General features: G+C 58.5%; 2 protein-coding genes across 7 annotated transcripts in view; both read right to left on the bottom strand.

Moving 5' to 3' along the window:
- The window catches only part of ZNF775 (zinc finger protein 775), a 113,077-nt gene that overhangs the window by 50,533 nt on the left and 43,421 nt on the right, over nucleotides 1-19,123 (bottom strand). The gene's annotated exons all lie outside the window — the stretch shown is intronic.
- LRRC61 (leucine rich repeat containing 61) lies at nucleotides 179-13,922 on the bottom strand. Of its 6 annotated transcripts, none has more exons than XM_085004971.1 (5): nucleotides 13,769-13,922; nucleotides 11,755-11,958; nucleotides 11,485-11,654; nucleotides 10,937-11,071; nucleotides 179-1,709 (listed from the first exon to the last, which is right to left on the bottom strand). In XM_085004971.1, the coding sequence occupies exons 4-5, from the start codon at nucleotides 10,982-10,984 to the stop codon at nucleotides 774-776; spliced, it is 984 nt and encodes a 327-aa protein (XP_084861097.1). In that variant the 5' UTR covers nucleotides 10,985-11,071; nucleotides 11,485-11,654; nucleotides 11,755-11,958; nucleotides 13,769-13,922; the 3' UTR covers nucleotides 179-773. The 6 variants fall into 6 exon arrangements, with proteins under 6 accessions (XP_084861097.1, XP_084861098.1, XP_020934771.1 ...); XM_085004972.1 differs by having other exon boundaries at nucleotides 13,655-13,813; XM_085004969.1 differs by lacking the exon at nucleotides 179-1,709 and adding an exon at nucleotides 4,725-9,184.

Raw genomic sequence — 19,123 nt, 5'->3', positions numbered from 1 at the left:
TGGGAGAAAGCAAAGCCCCAGGGGGGGGCAGGATACTTCCCTTGGAGCACCCCCGCAAAGCCGCGTGCCCCTCCTCCTTCCCCAGGAAAGGCCAGCAGGAGCAAGGACCCGGGGCCTCCTTTCAGGGACTCACGCCTGGGAAGACCAAGCAGGGCCACGTGAAATGACAGGCAGCGAGGCAATTAACATCAGGAGTTTACTAGGGATCAGCGGCGCAGGGGGGATGGATGGTGAAGGCCCCGCCGGGCTGTGGGGCAGAGCAATCACTTGGACGGGCAACTCTGGAAGGCAGGAAACCATGGCCTTCTCGCTGAGCTCTGCCGGAAGGCTGGCCATCCCCGTCTTAGGAAGAAGCAACTTCCTTCCACCAGGTCTCAGACTCACAGGGGCAGGAATGGCAGCAGCTGTGGACACAGGAGGCAAGGGGCCTCTTCCCGGGCACTCTGAGTAGGTGGCAGGACAGCCTCGGATGGCGCCAGCTGCTTGAGGAGGGCCTGAGGCCCTGATACCTGCTCCAGGCCTCCCAGGAGGTGTGTCCCTGATGCCTGTGGACGGAGGTGGGCACTTTTCCTTGCGGTGGAGTAGCGGAGGGGGCTGCTCTTAGGGACGGGGACGTAAGAGCACAGTCCCCTGCTTTGCCAGAGGCCAGCGTGATGAAACCATAACAACAAGCACAGAGGCAGGAAGGGACCCATGGGCGGGAGGGGGGGGTCACAATGTGCCAACCCCACAGCCACATGCCAGGCTGCCCCGGGCCACGGCAGGGGGCGCAGTCAAAAGACAAAGGACGCAGTGGTGCCTGCGGGGCTGAGCGCCTGCTCGGCCCGAGCTAGGCTGTCGCTAGCCTGGCGGTCCAGGTCTTGGCATTCCTGCAGTGTGTCCTGGAACTGCCGGCAGGCCTCCTCCAGGATGGAGCTGCTGCGTGGTGGCCAGGACTCCCAGTAGCCTGGCTCCACCCAGGGCTGGGCCTCCAGGGCTCGGGACCCAGGGCTGGAGCTGGGACGCAAGGAGCTGTCCAGGTCCCGGCACAGCTGGTAGAAGTCACTGCCTCGGCCGCTCACACGCTCGCCGTCGATGACCTTGAGGCCCGGCAGCAGCTCCCGGACAGAGGCCCAGTAGGAGGGGCTGGCGCAGATTGGGTTGCTGAGCCGGGCCAAGGGGTCCCGCAGCCGCAGGCACTCGAGGCCCCGCAGGCCGGCCAGACACTGCAGCTGCCCGGGGCCAGCCAGCAGGTTGCCCGCGGCGTTGAGGCGCTGCAGGTTCTCGCAGGCAGCCAGGGGCTCCAGAGCCGTTAGCCGGTTGTTGGCGACGTTGAGCACGGTCAGCTGGCGCAGGGAGGCCAGTGGGCCCAGCTGGGTGAGTGCGTTGCCCGACAGGTCCAGCCACTCGAGGCCCAGGCACTCGCCCAGGCAGCCCAGGTCCACCAGCCCCAGGCCCCGCAGCTTCAGCAGCAGGATGGACTCCAGGGCGAACTCGCCCGAGCGTGACTTGAGCAGTTGGGGCGTGACGCGCACCCCGTCGGCCTCTCCAGGCTTCTCGCCCCGAGGCTCCATGAGACGTGGGGGCCAGGTGGCTGGCAGTTCCGTCACAGGGTTGTGGGTGCTGGTGGCGGTCAGCGGGCTGCTCGCCTCAAGGGGTTGGCCCTCAACTCTGCCTGGGCCCGTGCCCAACGCCTGTTTCCAACACCCCCCTCGAAGGCTGGTGGGTCCCTAAGGAGAGACAATCACACAGTAAGCAGGCCTCCGAACACCTCTGGGAGCCCCCAGCCTCTACCGCCATGGCCAGAAACCTAGATGCCCGGCAGGACCTGAGGACTCAAGTCCAAGAGCCCGCTGAGGGGGTGGGCCGAGGGGGCCCGACTTGGGGTCACACGGGATGGCACTCAGGCCCTGTGTCGCCAGTTCCCCATTTTCCTTCTCTGCACCAGGGACACCTCTTTACTTTCCTTTCTCAGTAGCTGCTGGTGATTATCCATTGTCATTCTGAAGTGTTTTCTTTTCTTTTCTTTTTTTTTTTTTTTTTTTTTGTCTTTTGTCTTTCTAGGGCCTTATCCATGGCACATGGAAGTTCCCAGGCTAGGGGTCTAATGGGGGCTGCAGCTGCTGGCATACACCACAGCCACAGCAACGCAGGATCTGAGCCACATCTCTGTGGCCTACACCACAGTTCAGGACAACGCTGGATCCTTAACCCGCTGAGCAAGGCCGGGGATCGAACCCGCAGCCTCATGGTTCCTAGTCGGATTCATTTCCGCTGCGCCATGACAGGAACTCCTGAGGTGTTTCTTTTAACCCCTTAAAGTTATCTCTGAGTAGACAACAGGTGGCCATCACTGCCAGTCCTTCTGTTCCTCCCTGGGAGAGCCATGCATTTGCTGGTGTAAATGAGAGCACCTGGCCTTGCTTTATGCATCAGATACGTCCCTGACTCAGTCTCTTTTAATACCAGCAATGAATTCAAAATGGTTTCTGGGTTCCATGGGCCAACCCGTAACCTCTGGTGGTAGCTCAGCCTTCAGTCCCAGATGAGGAAACTGAGGTTGAGGGAGGGGAGAGTGGAGGCCCAGGGAGTAAGTGGCAGCACTGCCAGGCCCGACCCCAAGCCCTGGCCACCCAAACCCTCTTCACTTTGGCATCCACAGAACCGCATCCGTGGCTTTGGCATCCACAGAACCGCATCCGTGGCTCCAATCACAAACATGACGTCATTTCCCAAGCAGGCAAAGGGAGGCTGGGGAAGGTAGGCCGAGTGGTCAAGGGAGGCATCCTGGGGGAGGAGCAGGGTGGCACTTATCGTGGCTCCAGAAAGGCAGGGGAGGGAGGGGACTTTCAAGTCACTAGTAGCTGTGGGACGGCAGAAACCCGGGTGCTAGTGCAAGACAGGAGCACAAGAGAGGAGGCCGGGGGGCAGGTAGGGGGTGTGGCGATGCCGAGCACTGAGGGGTCAGCGTTTAGGCAGAGAGGAAAACAAGCAGGGATCTCTGCTCCAAGTGGCAGCTCCCCAAACCCACAGACTCTGGCCAGGCGCAAGCCAGGCGGAGTGACGCCTGCAGAGAATCAAGGGGCCATTCACTCCCGCTGTTTACAAAACCTGGGGCCCCAGCAATCGGCCTGTTTCCGTAGCAACACTTCTCATTCCCCCTCCAAGGAAACCAGACCCAGAACTCCCCCCCCCAACCAACCCTCACCCCCCACTAGGGAGTTGGGGAGGCTGCTAACACATCTGACCCTCAGCTACCATCTGAGAAGAGGGTCCCAGGTCATTACCCGGCCCCCCTGGTCAGCAGCAGTCCAGCTCCTTCATTTCTACCAGTTTCCTTCCAAGAGGCGTGGAACGTGCTAGGAAGCCTGCCCTACTCCCTGCAAAACCAGCTGCTGGGGTCTGTAAGCAGCAGAGGAAGGGATGCGGTCACCTCTGCATCTAGCTGACCTCTCTGGCCCACAGGGCGGGGGGCATATGGGCACTGGGCACGAGAAACTGGCCATAAAAGCACCAGCAAGAAACAATGACCCTGCTGAGGGCAAGAAGTGACGGAGACGGGGGAGGGCAGACCAGAACAACTGCTGGGAACCTGGCCACACGGCCGGAGGCAGAGCTCCTGCCTCAAACACATGGGTGCACGTGGACAGGTGACCTCTGCTCTGCTCCCGGCCACAGCTCACCTCCAATCTCCTCACCTCGACTTGGGAGGTGCCCACACACCTGTGCAAACCCAGCTCGTGTGGAGGCCGGCAGCAGACAGCAGGCCCCGTGTGACGAAAATGGCTTATCCACATTCTACCACGTCAAGGTCACTCTAAACCCTGGAGCCATCCAGGTCTGTTACAGAAATGAGCAAACAGAGGCTGTTGGCCTAAATGTCTTGAAAAGGACTTGGCTACACGGGTGAGCATGGGACTGAGATAACAAGCGGCATTCCAATCTCAGGAGGGTGGCCCATCTTCCTCCCTTGCTCAGAGCCAGCCTTTCCGCGTCTCAGTTTACCTAAGTAGGAAACGGGCCAGAAAATGCTCAGACAGGCCCTGAGTCAGCCAGAGCAGGTGGCACCAAGGCCAGGGGAGCAGCCTCAGGCAGACAGTCTCCTGGGGCTGGGCTGCGTCTCTGCCATGAGGGCCGCTCTGTGCATCTGCTTCCTCCACCAGGAGAGGATGGTAGCAACCCCCCCACCCCACAAGCTGTGACAACCAAAACAAAGTGCCTGGATTGAGAGCCACTGCTCCAGAGCCCAAGCACCCAAGTTTGGGACCGTCCAGTGTCTTAGTGTCCTGCTTTCGCAGCCCCACCGCCCTCACATGCTACCCCACCCCAGTCCAGTGATGCCAAACAGTAAGGGCACGGTGCCTCTCCTGAGAGAACAGCTCGAAGGATGGCGGTGCCAAGGAATACAGAGCCCCAGGACCACCCTAGGGCACGTCTCATCCCTGCCCCCACCTGACCTACTTACTGCTCCCCAGGTAGGAGGGCGGACAGGCCACCCCGGTTCAGAGATGCTCTCAGGTGGTTTTCCCTAAAATTGGAGCCGCACTCACAACCTAAGGAAGGGAGGCGGAGAGAGGGCAGGGCCCCGATGCACTTGACACAGTGGGGACCTCAAGGAGTGGCCCCAGTCCAGCCCCTCCCCAGAGCCGTGCGCACACCCCTCCCACGGCTCGGGGAGAAGGTGCCCCCAGAGCCGTCTGGAGGCTACAGACCTCACTTCAAATCATGCTGCTCCAACCACGGAAGGCAATCTGTACAGTTTTATTCACGCCACTGTTACACTGCTAAACTGAAAACACAGGCTGCCAGGTAGGGCAGGGGTGCAAACTCACCCTGAGTAAAAGAAGACGGAGAATTTTTTCCTGCTCCCTTACAGTCTCAGTAACTTCCCAATGTCCTACCATGAGTTAGTCACAGTGGCCCAGGCAAAGCGAGGGGACAGGCCTCCAGGCTCACCCCCAGGGCCAGGGTGCAAGCTGGGCGGCGCTGCTCCCTGCCTCTGCCCACCTTCCCTCCCCGAGCCCGTGACCCAGTGACCCAGCACCTCAGGAGGGCTCGCCCCTCCTTCTCCCAGCCCAGGACCCTCCGGCCCTGCACACGGCCCTAGGGAACTCAGGGCAGCCGCCCACCAGGGTACCCTCCCTGCCTGCTTCCTGAGGCCGTCTGCAAGCCCCAGGTCTCCAGGGGTCTAGAGAACCCTGCAGGTGGGAAGGACAGTGTGAGGAGGGGAAGGCCCCTCCACCTCAACCCCAGGCCGAGGAGCAGCAGCCCAGCCGTGAGGACCCTCGGGCACTCTGGGGTCCCCGGGGAGGAATGGTCCTGAAGCCACTGTCCGCACAGCACCTCCATCTTACAACAGCTACCTGCCTCGGGGTCTCCTCCTTTTCCCAGGAGGAGCATCCTCGGCTCAGCCAGGCTCTAGGTGGCTGAAGATGTTCCCTGTGGCACCCCCGCCCCCCCGCCCCCGGGGCCCCTGGTCGCTCTCTGAGGAAGCAGACCCTGAGGGCAGGGCCTGCACCCTGACGCACACAGTTATGCTGCAAGTGAGGTGTGCAGGGCCCCTTACATCCCCCAAGACACGTATTTTTTTGGCAATGCCCGCAGCACGCCGAAGCCCCCAGGCCAGGGACCAAACCCTCCCATAGCAGAATCCTTACTACTTGGCCACTGGGGGCTCCCACCGCCCACCAGCGCTGTAAAGGAGCACTGTGGTCCGGAAACTGAGTGGCACAACTCAGAGCCACCTACTGACAAAGCCAACATTTCCACACACACACCGCTGGCCACAAATCAAGGGGTGAGCAGATGCAAAGTGACAGCTCCCTGGAAACAAAACAGCCACCTGTCCGAAACCAAGAAACATTCTTTTCAAACAGGTTTAAGGTTCTGGCCAACCCTCTGCCCTCTCCTTCCAGCTGCTGCGGGCTCCCACGGGCAGCCCCTTGGGCGTCACCCGCTGGTCGGCTCCCCCTCAGCCAGGTCTCCACTGGGGAAGACCAGGGGTGGTGGGGTGTAGCTGGGGAAGTGCTCCAGGTTGGTCTTCAAGAAGAGAAGGTGCTCGACCGTCTCCACTGGGAGCGAGGCGCCGTGCTCCACGATGGCGGGGCTGTCCAGGGAGGCAAAGACGCTAGCAGAGAAGGCGCCCGTGGCGGGGCAGGACAGATAGATGGTGGCCAGTCTCGCCAGGGCTGGCCAGACTGCCCGCCTCTTTGCCCAGTAAGCCAGGGGGTCCTCCTGGGCGCCCACCGTCTCGTTCTCACGCAGGTACTTCTTAACGATGATGCTGGCCAGGTGGTTCTCTGTGGACAGGGAGGCACCACTGCTCTCAGAGGCCAGCAGCCCGGCACTCTCCAGCTGCTCCAGCAAGCTCCTCTCCCTCTGGGCCAGCAGCAAGGACCCAGAGGGACTGCTCCTCCGCACCGGCTCCTCCTGGCCCTTGCCGCCAGTCCCAGGGCTCCTGCTCCTTCTGCCACTCAAGGTGGCGCCCGCGCGCCCAGCCCTGGGGCCCTGCAGGGAAGGGGAGGGCGGCGTGGCGTCCTCGGACACCATGATCTCCTTGACCTTGCACACGAGAACCTGCTTCCAGTGGTCAATGTCAGCCCCCGCGGGCAGGATGGCCTCAATCCTCCCCTTGAAGCGGGGGTCCAGGAGCGTGGCCAGCACCAGCTCCTCGCGGTGGAAGAGCTCGGTGAGCTGGAGGTCTGTGGCGAGCTGCAGGGCCAGGCCCTCAGCCAGCCGCACAGCCGCGCCCACCTCCCCGGCGCTCTGCCCCTCGAAGTGCCCGCGAAGCTGCTCCAGGAAGATGTGCAGGTAGCGCAGCTGGGGCAGCACCAGGCTCAGAGTGGCCTGCGCAGCACTCGCCTCGCGGACCACCATCTGGAAGGGCTGCAGGAGCTTGACTAGGCTGTCTGCCAGGCTCCAGAAGGTGGCCGACAGGGCTGTTCCCGCCTTCCCCGGCTGGTGCTTCTCCTCATACTCCCGCAGCGGCCGCTGCTGCTCCACCAGCCACTCCATCAAGCGGTAGGCAGACACCCAGTGGTCCGAGAGCTCCCCGAAGGGCTGGCGGGCCGGGACACCGCACTGCTGCTGCAGCTGGGAGAGGAGCCGCCGGGCCTCTGCGGAGCCTTGGAAGTGGCCGCAGATGGCCCTGGCAGTGCCCAGGATGATCTGGATGCTATGATGGTGACACAGGAAGTTTCTCACCAGGGAGTTGAGGCAGTGGGCAAAGCAAGGGATGTGGGCGTAGCCCTCCATCCGGACCGCCTGCTCCAGACTGGGGCAGCCCCCCGACACCAGGAAGCCTGGTTGCAGGGAGCCACGGCCAAGCCACAGGCTGAGCTGCTCCCGCAGCTCCCGCTGCCTGTCCTCTGCAGTGCTGTCCAGCGGCAGGCCTTGGACCCAGAGCACGGCCTGCTTCCTCGGGCTCCCTGGCTGCGTCGCCCCCCAGTGGGCAGTGACAGCCACATAGTCCACCACCGTGTCCCGGGCTGCCATGGAAACAGTGAGGTGGACCCGGCGGCCCTCGGCCCACTGCATCTCCTGCCACACCTGCTCGCCCATCGCCTCATGGAGCAGAGGCAAGGCCTCGTCGGAGAAGAAGGCTGGAGACGGCAGGCGGTAGCAAGGGTCCATCCGGGCCACGAACCTTCTAAAAGGTGGGGACGAAACAAAGGAGAGCGGCAGGGCCAGGCTGCAGAGTAACTCGGCAATGCTGCGGTTCCAGGCCTGTGCGCGGGGTTGGTTGGGGGCATATATGCCATCTCGGTCCTCCCCGCCCGCTGTGGGGGGGGACACAGGGTTCCCTCTGGTGGGAGCAGGCAGGGGAGGCCAAGCCTGTACCAGCGGCTCAGGCCCGCCCAGGGCCACCCACCTGTCACCATCTTCCAGGGGTGAGGCATTCGGGTGGCACTGTGGCGAGAGGAGCCCCCCGGGGGCAAGGCTGGCGGCCCCCGCGGGCAGGCCTTTCAGCTTCTTCGTGGGCAACCCTCCCTGCTCCTCCCCAGGGCCAGCCTCCGTGGTCTCCCTCCCCACCTCCAGCCCGTGCTTCTTTGCCAAGTGACAGACCAGACCTGAGGGTTGGGGCTGCCCCTTGACTTTGCCCTGTTTGATGCTCGAGTGACACAGGGTGCAGGGGACAGGGCAGACGTTCCTGCAGTTGGTGGTAGACAAGTGCCTCGTGTCGGGCGTGGGCCTCTGATCCAGGGCGTCCAGGGTGCCAGGGGATGGCCTGGGAGCCCAGCCCTCAGCCTCTGCCTGCATGGCTCTCATACACAGTGGCTTCTGGAGGCTTGGCTGGGGCAACTCCTCACCCCCGCCAGGAAGCAAGTGCCTCTTCTTCCACTTCTTGAGGTGATGCACCTCTCTGGCCAGATGGGCTATGAGGATGTCGGCCGGCCTGGCCACCTCATTCTCACCAAGCTGGCCCATCTCTGGTCCGTCTGGCCTGGCTGCCTCGCCCGGCCTGGCTGCCCCGCCCGGCACCTGCTTAGAGGAGGCCTGGCCAGAGCTGAGCACGGGGTGCCTTGACTTCCTTCCCGCCGGCTCCCCCACCTCTCGCCGTCCACGGGCCTTCTGCTTGGACCCCTTCTTCTCGGGCTGCACAGGAGGCTCCTGCCCAGGCACAGATTGAAGGCCACGGCGTCCAGAGTGTCTCTTTGCCTTTTTCTGCCCACGGCGGGCGTGGCAATGTGCGCAGGCAGCAGCTGGGCCAAGACCAGGCCTCTCCAGGGAGCAGGCTCCTCTCTTCTCACCATGGACATGCAGGCCCAGGGACCCTTCCTCCCCCAGGAAAGCCTGGTCAGGCGCGGGGCACAAGGAGCTGCCAGGGAGGGGGCGGGGCCTCTTCCTCTGCAGGGACAGGTCCCTCCCCCTCCGCTTTTGGGAGATGGAGGGTCCAGCCTTCCTGAAGCCACTGCTAGTCTGTTCCCCTACGTCTGCAAACTCAAGTTTGACCTCGGTCTCTGGCAGGTGCCCCGCAGCACCCCAGCCAAGTCCACAGGGGGTGTTGGTAGCTCTGGTGTTGAACTTGGAGCTGGGAGAAGGCAGGGGAGCAGCCGGGCTCCTGGCTCTGGTCACGGAGGGGTCAGCACACACAGGGGCCTCTCGCCCTGTAGATCCTGAGGGTGTCTGTTTCTTGGGGGTCTTTCTGACTTTTTCTACTTCTGACATGCTTGGGAGCTTGGGACAATGAGAAGTCGGGCCCGGGCTGTAAGGCAAGATGAAAAGAACGGCTCTCAGCCAGCTGCCTGCCCGACATGGGGATCTCGGAGGGGAAAGGGAGGCCAGAAAGGAAAGAGGAGAGCAGAGGACGTGAGGCGCAGTGACTGTGGGAAATCAATCCCAGGACAAAACTCTCCAGGGCCCAAGCTCCGTGCCGAAGCCTGGCGTTCACTCCTCCAGACCCAGTGGGGTAGCCCTGGACCGGAAGCCCCGGCCCTCTGCACACGAGTGGTTTCTGTGCCCATCTTTGCTCCACACTAACTGATGTTTCTCTTTTCTCTTGATGTTTATCCAGAACCTAGCAGGCCCTCGGCAATTTTCCTGTGTGACGATACAGCATGAATCAGGCGAGGCCCCTGCATGCACACAGCCCCCAGGCTAGCAGCAGACACAGACAGGAATAAAAACATACACTCAGGACAAGGAAAACGAGAGCACGCCCTGCACCCGGGGGCAGGGACACGACTGACGCACCAAAAGGTCTCCCCTGGAAGAGCCGCGGGGCCAGGCGCTGTCAGCCTGGCCAGCAGGGAGTGGGGGTGGCTGGCATCTGCCCCGTGCTCCTTGGCTTGGCACCTGCAGGGCCCCCTAAAGAGGTCATGTCACTCAGTACTGGGGAGCGATGCAGTCTGAGGCTTCCTAAGCCTCTGTCAGAGCCACCAGATGGAGCAGCGCCTGATGCCAGGGACTCAAGCCCCCAGCATTCCCCTCCCTTCGAAGCCTACTCCTCTCTGGCCCGGCCCCTACTGCCCTGCTCTGCCCTTGTCAAGGCCCATGGAGACCCTGGGGCATGCCTCGGCACACTGGCAGCACCTGCCCCCATCCTCCGTCTGCAACACTGTTGCTGGCGGCTCTGGGCATGTTTCTCAGCTTTCCTGTGACCTGTGACTCCTCTTCAGTCTCTGTTCTGGTCCCTCATCCTCTGCCTGCCCCTTCTTGGTGTCCCCTGGGTACCTGGTTTCTAGGCCTCATCTCACCCTCTCCATCCCCTCCACGGTCAGGGCCTCATTTACCTGCTGACCACTGCCAGCCCCTCTCAGCTGCCAACTCCCTCTCAAGCCTCTCCTCACCTGCTCTGCCTACAGTCGCCTCGTGCTAGGTAAGTGGGATGCCTCTTCACCCAGACGCTCAGACCCAAACCCAGGGACAACCCTCAACTCCTTCCCCTTGTTCACTTTCCTGGAGACGAAGTCAAATTCAGGGCCCTCAAAAGATAAGAGACATGAAGAAATCAAGAGAAATCCAGAAGAGAAACATGCGGAAAGAAGGAAATGAGAGGGAAGGAAAAGCCCAGCGAGCGAGGACGTCTCCCGAGGCAAGAGAGACTGGAAGAGGATCAGGCAGCTCCCAAGGAGCTGGGGAAGGAGCGCGTGTCCCCTCAGGCCAGAGCAAGACATGGCTTAAATGAGGAGATTTAAACCAGAGCGTTCTGACCCTGAGTGACATTACACATCGGAAGGGTCACCAGGGATGCAGGACAGCCTCCACTGGTGGCAGGCCCAGCTGGAGGCTCAAGGGAGACTTAGGAAGGCGGGCGGACACTGCGGAGCCCCTTCCAGCCAGAGCGGCCTCAGCAGAACCAAGAGGTAATCACCCAGGCCCATCCCTCGGTGGCCCAGTCAGCCACCACCAAACCGGGTGTCTGAGGCCCACAGGAGGAGGGGCTGGACCAAACAAAGTGCAAGACACTGTCCTGGCCTGAGGAAGGGCTCTAGGCTTCAAACCACAAAGGACTCACCTCTGCTCTGACTCTGACTGAAGAAACAGAAACCCAGGGTGGCCACATGCAGGTCAGCAGCACAGCGGAGCACCAGCGCTGGTGCAAGGCTTCATGGCTCCCAAGAACTGAAACCAGGCCCGTCCAATCTGCTCACTGGCGGGGCAGAGGAACAGAAAGCACATGGGAGTTAGGCTGCAACCTGGGTCGCACCAAAAGCCTTTGTCCGAGGACCGCTAGTTCATCCCAGGGCACTAGTCCTGTTCTGCTCCCCAACTAGCCTTGTGCCACCGGCCTGTCCACATCCTACAGGGACACTTGATCCAACTGACCATATAACAAAAATTCATCAAATACCTACCACGAGCCATCACTGTGCCCTAAAGGTACAAACACAGGACAGTAACTGCCTGGCTGGCACACAGGGCTTAGGGTAAGACAACTTGGAAATGGCTGCTGGCACCAGGGCAAGGCCAGCAGGGCAAGTGCCATGGAGCCAGGCCTCAGGCAGACCTGGAGGCAAATCTTGTCTATGGCACAGAGTTTAGACTGTCATAAGGGCCCCTTACCTCAGGCTGCTGCTTCAGGAACCTTAGCTCCTGAAAGGTCCCCAGGCATGCCTGGAATCTCGGGCAATTCCTGGCTCCCACAGTAAGGTCCCCCCTTCCTCTTCACTGATGCACATCAGGATGACAGCGAGGTGGACACGGTGCAGAGTCAGCCCTGGATGTACTGGAATCTAAAATGTAAAATTTAACAAGAAAATCAGCCACAAACTCCAGGACTTTGGTTATTAGTAAGAAACTGTTTGTGACATCTCTTTAACAGATGACACACACCTTTGAGGACAATGACAAGGCAGAGACACTGGGGCTGCACCCCTGGAGCCACAGTGGAGCCACACGAGGCAGACACAGCCTGGGCAGTAGATGGTGAGGAGGGACAGCCAGCCAGGCCGTGGGACCGGGCAGTCTGGAGAGCTGTGCAGGAGGCAGATGGTGCTGGGGCTGCGCCGTGGAGAAGGGCTCCAGACGGGCTCCCACCTAGCATGTTCGTTTCAGAGACAGCGATTTTGAGGTTATTCTGGAACAAATCTTCAGGAGTAGGTGTGACAGGTACAGACAGAGGCAGGGGACAGAAGTCTGAGCTAAAGATATAGATCCCTGTGAACGTTTCCAGAGAAACTGAGGGCACCCGCCTGAGGGAGAAGAGAGTGGAGCGTGGTGTCCAGACAGCACGGCTGCTGTGGGGAGGACAGAGGACAGGCAGACTCCACGGATGGCTGACAGGCAGAGGACAGGGACCCAGAAAGACTCAGGCCATGTTGGGGAAGCCAAGGGAAGGCTCATCAGGAAGGACAGACAACCCTACTTCAGCGGATGATGCAGATGGAAGCAGGAGCTACGCGACAAGAAGCAGGGGGTTTGGACACCTGTGATGGCAAAGGGTCACACTGTGGGACAGGAGGGAACAGGCTTGGCTCGGTCTCAACACGGAGAAAAGGTGCAGTGGGCCGAGAGGGAGGACTGATGGCAGGAGCTTCCTAGAGAGAGGACCCAGGGCACGAGGCGGGGGGGGGGGCTCATCCTTGGAAAAGAAGAAGAATCTTTTTTTTCTTTCTTTCTGATAAAGCAAAGGAGGACAACAGCCACAGTGGCAAGCAAGTCCTTGAGTGTGGGCAGGGGGTGGGCCCAAGGCAGTTACGTCCAGGAGCCTACAGATTCCCAAGGCGGAGCAAGGAGAGGCAGCAACTTGCTGGCTGAGCCTGATACGGGGGGGGGGGGGGGGGCCCTCAGCACTGCTGTGGCTCCACAGATTAGATTTCCTTCAAACTACTTCTGCCAGGCCTTTTCCCAAGCACATGTCCAGAAGCGAAGGGGTCACTTTTCTAGTTCTCTTGGGCCTGCCTCACCCCCAGGGCCCCATGCGGAGCTCAGCCCACCCTGGGCATTCCAGAACTATGCCAGACCTTTCTCTGGAGTTTTCACTCTGCCCAGGTCTACCAGCCCCCTTGTCTCTCAGCCCTGGGAAGGCGGGGGAAGTGTCTGTCTACCTCTCAGATCCCAGGGGACTTCAAAGTCCTTAATGGGCCCTCAAGACCTGGGCTTCTCAAGTCCCCTGTCCCTGCCCCCATGGAGAGAAGGAAGGTGCTGAGGAAAAGGATGCAAGGACAGCAGTGAGTGGAAGGAAGGGAGTAGAGAGAATCACTACACATGCAAATTTGGATATTTGCAAATCCTAAGGGAGATGTTTTTGAATAATCAGGTAACATTAGATTTCACATTATGCAAAAGTGACATGAGACATTTTAAACTACACCCCAGCGGAACCCTTCGCTCTTTTCTGCGAGGTGCTCCCCATAATGGACTGAGAGCCTGAAATCCGGAGCCAGTCTATGTGAGTTTAAATCCCGGCTGCTACCCACCAGCTGTGATCGTGCCCTAGTGTCTCGGTTTTCCCGTTTATACAACAGAGATAACGGCACCCACCTCACCGGCTTGAGGAGGATTAGGGGAGTTAATGCACGCATATTAACAGTGTCTGAGGGTAGTTCTTGCCACAGAGTGATGGGTATGAATCGCTGTCCAGCAGGTTCTGGCCTCACCTGTGGTTTCAGGCGCGGGGCTCTAGGCTAGGAGGGGGAACACCTGGACAGCTCAGGGCAAGCCGCCTCCGCCGCCCGCCACCCTCCCGGGCCAGGTCTGTGAAGTGAAACCACAACGCCCCACCCCGGCTTACTTCGAGCCGGGGAGACCTCAAGGCTCCCACCGCAGCCGACCGCGCCTCGGTGGCGGGTAGGAAGGAGCCGCCTCCTGCCGCCCGCTCCCACCCCCGCACCTCAGCGGGACCTACCAGGAGGCACCAAGGGCCCCACAGAGCCTGGGCGGAGAGCAGTCCAAGTTCCGGGGCGCAAGGGGTCCTTCCGGGAGCGACAGCCCGACGAGGCGCCGCGTCCCCCTCCGTCCAGCGGTTGGTATGTTTCTCTAGCCGGCGGGCAGCACCCAGTGCGCAGGCGTCCGCGGCCGGAAGAGGCGGTGTCACGTGGCCTCCTCCCCCGGAAGCTGCGCGCCTCTCTCAGTTCGCGCGAGATGCTTTCGCACTAGTTTTAATAGTGTCGGCTTAGCGGTTTGGCTTGGGGAGAATCGTAGGGGCTGTGGGCCTACGGTGAGCTAGTTTAACCTTCCTCCTCCGCTGGTCGCTCCCCAACGCCTCTTCCACCCTGGGCTCTCTGTGCCGCGGGACTTGGCCCGAGTGCACCTGGGACTAGTGCGCGCATGCGGATGGAAGGGACCACAGTAACGATAATGATCCATGTGTCGGAGTCTTTTTTTTTTTTGTCTTTTTGTCTTTTTTGTTGTTGTTGTTGTTGTTGCCATTTCTTGGGCCGCTCCCGCGGCATATGGAGGTTCCCAGGCTAGGAGTTGAATCGGAGCTGTAGCCACCGGCCTACGCCAGAGCCACAGCAACGCGGGATCCGAGCCGCGTCTGCAACCTACATCACAGCTCACGGCAACTCCGGATCGTTAACCCACTGAGCAAGTGCAGGGGTCGAACCCGCAACCTCATGGTTCCTAGTCGGATTCGTTAACCGCTGCGCCACGTGTCGGAGTCTTTAACCGCCTTGAAGGTTCACCCAGCATTTCATGACAACCATCCGGGGTGTCTCCTAGGGAAAATGCTGGGATATTGACTATGGCTACTAACAGACGTGGCTACTCTCGTCTATTATCAGTTTTGATCTGTGCTCAAAAGTCATTTTCTTTTTTTTCTTTTTTTTTAATCTGGCCGCGCTCATGGCATGTGGAAAGTTCCTGGACCAGGGATTAAACCCCGGTCACAGCAGCAAACCGACCCACACCAGCGACAATGCTGGATCCTTAACCCACTGTGCCGCCAGGGAACTCCTGCAAGTCATTTCTAGCGCTTCTTTTTTGAATTACCTGCTTGTCTCCTTTGTCATTTTCCTGTCTGTGTCATGAGTTGCAAATTGTTTATCCTGTTTGTCACTTAATCTTCTTTCTTTTTGCCTTTTATCAAACTTTGTTTTCATCACTGCTGGATTTATTTTTATCACCCTCTTAGTTAGACCTCCCCCATTACAAGATAATTTTTACAAATCCCCCTGTTTTCTGGTACATGTATAGTTTGCATTTGTTAAATCTCTGACCCATCTGGCATTTACTTTGTTGCTGCTGGGAGAGGTCCCAGCACTGTTCATTGCCTTTATTTATCTCTTCCTCATGGATTTGGGGTGCCATATTTGTCAACTTGGTTTTCTTTCCGGACTCTTCTTCCATTGATTTGTGTTTATTCATGTGTTGGCACCATCGCTTTCATTTCTGTAGCCTTTCATATTATGATTCCATAATATTTTAAAAAACCTGGGTGGGCTAGTGTCCCTGTCAATACTCTTTTTCAGAAATTTCCTGGTTATTTCTTACATGTTGATTTTCCCTGAGAACTTCAGATTCAGCAGATCTAATCTAGCACCCATCCCATCGTCTCCCCCCACTTCCCAAAAGCATGGCTGTTTTTATTGAGAAGACATGGCATTTATAGATTATTTTAAGGACATTTGACACAAAACATAGAAATACAGATACATACATAGGCCCCAGGTATTTTTCATGGCACTTATTTCCCAGGTCCTATCTCACAGGTCAAAACACTCAGGGTGCCTGGTGCATCCTTCTCCACAGGTGGGTTGGTGCAGTGTCTGTGATGGGAACACGGAAGGGTGAACGAACCCGAGATACTGGCAGACTGGAGGGCAGCATGGAAGTAGAGTTACCGTGTAAAAGTAATGGTGGCTTTTATTTATTTATTTATTTATACCATGTGAAAGTAACGATAGCATTTATTTGGCTGCACCATGGTATATGGAAGTTCCAGGGCCAGGGATCAAACATGCACCACAGCAGTGACCCGAGCCACCGCAATGACAACGGTGGATCCCTAACCTGCTGCGCCACCACCAGGGAACTCACTGATGACAATTATTGACGAGGCAGGCACTTGAATCCATTCTCACAGCTCCCATGAGGCAGGCACTAGTACAATTATACCAACAGGGCAGTAAAACTGAAGCTTAGCAAGATTAAATAACTTTCACCCAATTAATAATTGGAGGAGCTGGAATTTGAACCCAGGCAGCCCAGCCTGGGCTGAGCTACTCAGCCAAGGTGAACAGCTTCTGGGAAGCAGGACAGAAAGAAAAAAAGAGAAAAATATGTCTGCCCAATCACTTGTCTTGCACCTGCTACCATGAGGGATTAAGGCTCTGGGCCGAGCTGCTCAGCCAAGGTGAACAGCTTCTGGGAAGCAGGACAGAAAGAAAAAAAGAGAAAAATATGTCTGCCCAATCACTTGTCTTGCACCTGCTACCATGAGGGATTAAGGCTCTGGGCTGAGCTGCTCAGCCAAGGTGAACAGCTTCTGGGAAGCAGGACAGAAAGAAAAAAAGAGAAAAATATGTCCGCCCAATCAATTGTCTTGCACCTGCTACCATGAGGGATCAAGCCTCTGGGCCCCGAGCTCCTGCTATATGAGACAGTAGGTGGACAGAGAATCACCTGCCCAGTGGCCCTGGTCTTTGTCGAGGAACGAAAGACTGACCTTTGCAGTGAGGGGTGGGGGAGGCCTTGCTGCCATCATGGCCCTTAATCCTGAGGTTAGGGAACTGAGGTGCAGGTTATGTGGGTTTCTAAGCATATCCATCCCACCCTTTTCAGGGAAGATGCTGGCAGGTGAGCCCAGGTTGCTGGGCCCCCTCCCTCATCTGGCCTCTGCTGGGATTAGAGTCCATTTAGCCACCCAATAATCCCCCGGAGCTTGGGTGCCTCCTCCTCCCTGGGGCCTGGTCTCCAGGTCAGAAGCCCCAGGTCCTGCTGGGAAGGACACACAAAGAACCCTGGTGCTCAGGATACCAGCTTCCTTCAAGATTTCCCAAGCCACCATTTGGGTTGATAAGCTGATTAAGTTGATCAGTCACTCAAGGGGCTGAGATTCTATAGTAGTGATTCCCAACACTGGGATCGGGGGGAAGCACTCACCGCCTCCCCACCCCACCCCCGCCCTGCCCCGATCCAGAGCATTTCAAAATCGCTGGAGACAAGTATGATAGTCACAACTGGGAGCAGGGAGAAGGGTGCAACTGGCATCCACTGGGTTGAGGCCAGGGGTACAATGCAGGGGACAGTGCTTCCCACCAAGAAGTATCCAGCGCAAACCGTCAGTGATACCAAGGTAGGGAACTCCTGTCCTAGAGAGTTCTGGTGAGCACAAGAACCCTTGAGACACTTGTTTTAAAAGCAGTCTTAAAAATAATTACAAAATTTAAAAAATGATTATTAAAAAAAATAAAATGCCAAGTCTTGTGTCCTATCTGACATTCTAATCCAGCAGGGTTTGGAGCAGGACCCAGGCATCTGCATTTTCAAGCGTTCCAGGCAATCTGAGGATAGGTGGGCCACGCTGAGAAATACCACTGCAGGATTCCAAAACTCTGGTCCCTAGACCTGTGTGGGCCTGCCTAAGAGCAACCCAGAGTGCTTATTACAAGTCTGGGATCCTTGCTCCATCCCTGGAGCTTCTGTTCTCATAGATCTGGCTTTGGTCGCAGCATTCTCTGGGTTTGTTTGTTCTGGGTGATTCTCATGCAAGTTCATGATACGGAGTGTGGGCTGAGTTAGCATAGACTTTGGTCACCTACCCTCACTCTCCTGGTTCCGAGTCAAGCAAAACTCTGGTGGCTGCCAACGGACTTCGTTCCTGGAAACCGCAAGGTTTATAAACAAAGGTCACGTCCAGCACAGGGACTTGGAAATTCTGAAAAGCAATCACAACTGTCCCCACTCAATTTCTCCCCTGTTCCTCACATCCCCAATGTTGTCAAGGAACCAATTTTTGGTCAGAGCAACCCAATCTCATCAACGGCCTGGCTTCAGCAGGGAAGGGTGCCCCTGCGGTCTGCAGTAATAGCAGCCTCCTCTAATGTACCTCTTCCTCTCTGTTGAGAATCTGGGCTGATGGGCCCCCTTACTATAGAATGGAATGTGCCAGATGTCGAGGGGGAAACCATCCAGGAGAGATACCCGTCACCTTGCTGTTGTTGTTACAGATCCTTCAGGGACACTTCATCCAGGCTCTGGTCCCACTTGGAAAGTCATCCCAGCTCCCCCTAAAGGCCACGATCTGTCTAAAGGCCTCGGTCTGTCACGTCTGCGCGTTGCCCCCCCCACCCCCACCCCACGCCGCCGGCGGTCTCCAACCCTGGTGCGGCACTGTCCCCTGTCGGCCACCCTGTGTGTGTGCAGCTCCGCTAACCTCACCTGCCCGGTTCCCTGCTAGTTCGTCAGGGCCCAGGACGGTCTCCCAGGCCACTTCCCACTGTCACTAGGGGTGGTGCAGGGTAGACGGCCCTCGGCCACTGCCCTTCTTTAGGGATCTTTTGCTTCAATGTAGCATCTGTGTCAGAGGCTGAGCTACTGATGTGCCCACCACTTGGCAGGGGAAGATGAGTGAGGGGGGTGATCCTTGCTGGAGAGAAAGTACAAAGAACCCTTGGCACAGGGAGTCCATCCACACCCTACACTTAGAGATTCAACCTACCTGGCCTGGCCTCTGGCCACCTAAATCCTCGTCTCTGGGACAACCGGGCCAGGGAGGTCCTGTCTGACAGCTCTAGATTGTTAGTCCAGCCAATACCAGACTATAGGTCTCTGACCCCCTGTGTGGCTGCCCTTTCTTAGAGCACTTACGATCACGAATCCTCCCTCTGTCCCTCTGGGACACAGATGAATGTATCTCCTGAAACCTGGCAGGGTCTCTTCTCCATGAAATCAGGACATCTCGGAGCCCTGTCCCCAGGCTCTGTGGCCTAGCTGCCCTTAGGCCCTACCAATCCCTGTGACTTTTCACTTTCCTGTCTCTACCCCACAGGGCTCACATTTCCCTACTGTCTGCAGTTACAGAATGAAGCCCGATGTCACTGCTTTAACTAATGTCTGGCAGTGGGTGCTCCTCTCTGCAGAGCCGCTCCCCCGTGCCTGGTCTAGGTTGGGTGAGAGCCGGGAGGGGAGCACCGCCGCGCAGGGCGGCCAGTGTGGACGCGGGGAAGGAGTCCCACGCTCTCGCTCTCTGCATGGCTGCACAGGCACAAAGGGAGGAAGCGGTGGGCAGGCGGCCTGCTCGGAAGGGTCTGCCAGC

This window comes from Sus scrofa, chromosome 18 (genome assembly GCF_054392235.1).
Source record: "Sus scrofa isolate SSC_HxYL_T2T_F1_AM1 chromosome 18, Sscrofa_HxYL_maternal_Yorkshire_Landrace_v2.0, whole genome shotgun sequence".
Classification (NCBI taxonomy): domain Eukaryota; kingdom Metazoa; phylum Chordata; class Mammalia; order Artiodactyla; family Suidae; genus Sus; species Sus scrofa.
Note: the sequence above shows the minus strand (reverse complement) of the source record. Positions and strands in the feature narration are given on the sequence as shown.